Raw genomic sequence first — 3,920 nt, 5'->3', positions numbered from 1 at the left:
GAATCGGATGAATGCGACCTGGACGTTAGGTCACATTTGAATCGGATACGGGTCACATTCGAAAAAGAATCCGACCTGTGCTGTTCACACAGGATACAGGTCGCATTACGTCAAAAAAATCAGAATTGAGTCACTTCAGGCTGCAGTGTGAACGCACCCATAAAGTGTATAAACCTTAACACATTAAGACCTATTTATGTGCTAAATGCCAGGCCCCTGTTTCTAGTGCTATGTGAAGCAGAGCTAGCTGTAGCTACAAACCCAACAGGGATTTATCAAAGTGTTGCTGCAAAAATATCTTTCTAGTTCACTTCAAATCATTTTTCAAGACTTTGATTTGACTCTGCTTTCCACTTAATGATGACTCCAATCTTCTGGAGCCGTGCTCAGCTGACGGTAGCCTGATGGATAGTCGAGGTGTGTGTAGGCGCTGGAGGCAGGTTTTCCCTCTCCGCTATCCACAGGCTTCCTGACTAGCAGCTGCTGATGAACTCAGCAAGGTCGAGGTAGGAACGATTTTCATCCTGCAGCCAGCCGCGTCGTCTGCTGCATTTCAAAACGCCTTCCTCCCTGCCACTTGTTGCAATTTATGTGTTTCACAAACTGAATGTTGATTTTTCTGCTGACTTTGTGAAATGTCTGCCTGGTGACATCATAGATACTCAGATAATGAGTATCATATGTATTTACAGTATCACAAAGTGCAAGGCAGCAGTCTGACAGCAGTGATATCACTACAAAGCAGTGTTTGTGTTTAGGGAAGTCATAGTGACAAGTCTGAGTACTGGAAATGGAAGGCTGTGTTTCCAGACTGCAAAACAAAAAGTCAGGACCAGCAGACAAGGGATTCAGAGAATACACAGCAGCAAATTCAGTCAATTTAACTTTTATTAGCAAGCTTACTGTGCCCATTTCTTTAGCTGAATTTATGAGGTTACCTTGAATGACACAGTTTGACATACATTATATATATATATATATATATATATATATATATATATATATATATAAGCAAAAATAATAAGGAAATAAAAGCTTAGTGTACAGTAGATAATCAGATGATTTCACCTCACAAGTCCGGTCTTACATCTTTACTGAAGCATTCCCCTGTTTCTTATATTTCAGATTCTGTTCATCTAATGTACAGTCATGGCCAAAAGTTTTGAGAATGATTCAAATGTTAATATTTACAAAGTCTACTACTTCAGGTTTTATAATGGCAATTTGCATATATTCCAGAATGTTATAAAGAGTGATCAGCTTAACAGCAATTAATTGCAAAGTCAACATTTGCCTAGAAAATGAACTTTATCCCCCAAAACACATTTCAACTTCATTGCAGCCCTGCCTTAAAAGGACCAGCTAACATCGTTTCAGTGATTGCTCCATTAACACAGGTGTGGGTGTTGATGAGGACAGGGCTGGAGATCAATCTGTCATGATTAAGTAAGAATGACACCACTGGACACTTTAAAAAGAGGCTGGTGCTTGGCATCATTGTTTCTCTTCTGTGAACCATGGTTATCTCTAAAGAAACACGTGCAGTCATCATTGCACTGCACAAAAATGGCCTAACAGGGAAGAGCAGCTAGAAAGATTCACCTCAGTCAACAATCTATCACATCATCAAGAACTTCCAGGAGAGAGGTTTCATTGTTGCCAAAAAGGCTCCAGGGCGCCAAGAAAGACCAGCAAGCGCCAGGACCGTCTCTTAAAAGTGTTTCAGCTGCGGGATCGGGCTACCAGCAGTGCAGAGCTTGCTCAGGAATGGCAGCAGGCAGGTGTGAGTGCATCTGCACGCACTGTGAGGCGGAGACTCTTGGAGCAAGGCCTGGTCTCAAGGAGGGCAGCAAAGAAGCCACTTCTCTCCAGGAAAAACATCAGGGACAGACTGATATTCTGCAAAAGGTACAGGGAGTGGACTGCTGAGGACTGGGGTAAAGTCATTTTCCGATTGTTTGGGACATCTGGAAAACAGCTTGTTCGGAGAAGACGAGGTGAGCGCTGCCACCAGTCTTGTCTCATGCCAACTGTAAAGCATCCTGAAACCATTCATGTGTGGGGTTGCTTCTCAGCCAAGGGAGTCGGCTCTCTCACAGTCTGGCCTAAAAACACAGCCATGAATAAAGAATGGTACCAGAATGTCCTCCGAGAGCAACTTCTCCCAACCGTCCAAGAGCAGTTTGGTGATGAACAATGCCTTTTCCAGCATGATGGAGCACCTTGCCATAAAGCAAAGGTGATAACTAACTGGCTCAGGGAACAAAACATAGAGATTTTGGGTCCATGGCCTGGAAACTCCCCAGATCTTAATCCCATTGAAAACTTGTGGTCAATCATCAAGAGACGGGTGGACAAACAAAAACCTAGGAATTCTGACAAAATGCAAGCATTGATTGTGCAAGAATGGACTGCTATCAGTCAGGATTTGGTCCAGAAGTTGATTGAGAGCATGCCAGGGAGAACTGCAGAGGTCCTGAAGAAGAGGGGTCAACACTGCAAATATTGACTTGCTGCATTAACTCATTCTGTCAATAAGAGCTTTTGTTACTCATATGATTGCAATTGTATTTCTGTATGTGATGAAAACATCTGACATACACACATGAAAACCAGAGGACAGCAGATTATGTGAAAATATAATATTTGTGTCATTCTCAAAACTTTTGGCCATGACTGTAGATAAATGTTTATTTATTTTGTATTTTTTTAAGCTTGCTCTGGTTGATATGATGTCATGGAACATGCTGAAAAAAGTGAGAAAAGAGCTAAAGTTGAAAGAAAAGCTTAAAATAGACTGGATAAAGTTTGATCAATTAAAAGTACCTTTATATTTTTGTATATTCTGCTTTTAATGTTACAGAAGATGCATGGTGCCTATTTTAACCTTAATGTTTTAATTAAGGTGTCATTATCACCAAAAGCTTAGAGGTTTACTAACTCTTTACTTACAGGCTAATAGTGACAGCATATCTAACTACATTGTTGCTATTAGAACTACAGTACCATCTCAAAAAACTATCAGGCAACATTTTAAGTTCATTTGATCAGTGGCGATATTTGCAGAGTCAGAGAACAAAGCTAAAGGTTTCATATCAGAAAGTGTAAGACAAAAAGAAACTCTTCCACACTGCCACAATCCGGCACAACAATCCGGTCACAGAGCCTTATGAGGAAAACCCTTTTGGAGCCATGCTAACTACAGAACTCAAAAGCAGCAGCTGTTTCTCATTCTACACCAGTGACTTACTGGAGTTTCAACAAACCTTTCAAATGTGATCGTCAATCACAGCCTCTCCCAGAGTTTAATTTATAAAATAACCATTCACTGAAAACAGTGAAGGTTTTGATACTGGAATTTCTTCTAGAAATTTGTGTTGTATCTCTTGGTAGAAAGTTTGAAAAACATTGCAAATATCTTCTTGTACGTGTTAATGTGATGAAAATCCCTTGAGCCGCCTTGCTGAAGCAAACTGTGCTTCCTGTGGTTGTACTAACTAATTAACTAAGTCTTCTCTCATTCATCTTTTGCAGCTTCTTCTTGGTCTTCTCCTGCCTTATCCTGTCAGTGTTTGCCACCATCAGAGAATATAAAGACAACTCAGAAAACGCTTTGTACATCTTGGTATGTGCCGCTTTGTGTTTTGACCCTTAGTTACAGAAACTTTCAAAGTCTAACTGCTGTAAATACTGTGAAAAGCTGCTCCCTCCCTCACTTCTGAGTCTGTTCTCTATTATAGAATGACAACTTATGTCATCTGATCTCATGGACACTCAGCAGGAAACCTAAATAAGAATAAGACTTGTATCACTGATGTAGTCACACCATAAAAACTAATTAAAGGAGACCTATTTTATATATATATATATATAAATCCCCTTCTCACCCTCCGCGGGTGGTCTCTCTCTCTCTCTCTCTC

At 40.5% G+C, this 3,920-nt stretch overlaps 1 protein-coding gene across 1 annotated transcript in view; it reads left to right on the top strand.

Annotated features, from left to right (window-relative positions):
* Positions 1 to 3,826, top strand: part of LOC106942608 (potassium voltage-gated channel subfamily KQT member 2-like) — an 18,903-nt gene extending 15,077 nt beyond the window's left edge. The window contains exon 2 of the mRNA XM_015025931.1: positions 3,535 to 3,826. Coding sequence (XP_014881417.1) covers positions 3,535 to 3,655 — 121 coding nt within the window. The 3' untranslated portion in view covers positions 3,656 to 3,826. The remainder of the gene's footprint in view (positions 1 to 3,534) is intronic.
* The last annotated feature ends 94 nt before the right edge of the window (positions 3,827 to 3,920 follow it).

Source organism: Poecilia latipinna, unplaced genomic scaffold (assembly GCF_001443285.1).
Source record: "Poecilia latipinna isolate Pla-1442-1.1 unplaced genomic scaffold, P_latipinna-1.0 Scaffold4412, whole genome shotgun sequence".
Classification (NCBI taxonomy): domain Eukaryota; kingdom Metazoa; phylum Chordata; class Actinopteri; order Cyprinodontiformes; family Poeciliidae; genus Poecilia; species Poecilia latipinna.
Note: the sequence above shows the minus strand (reverse complement) of the source record. Positions and strands in the feature narration are given on the sequence as shown.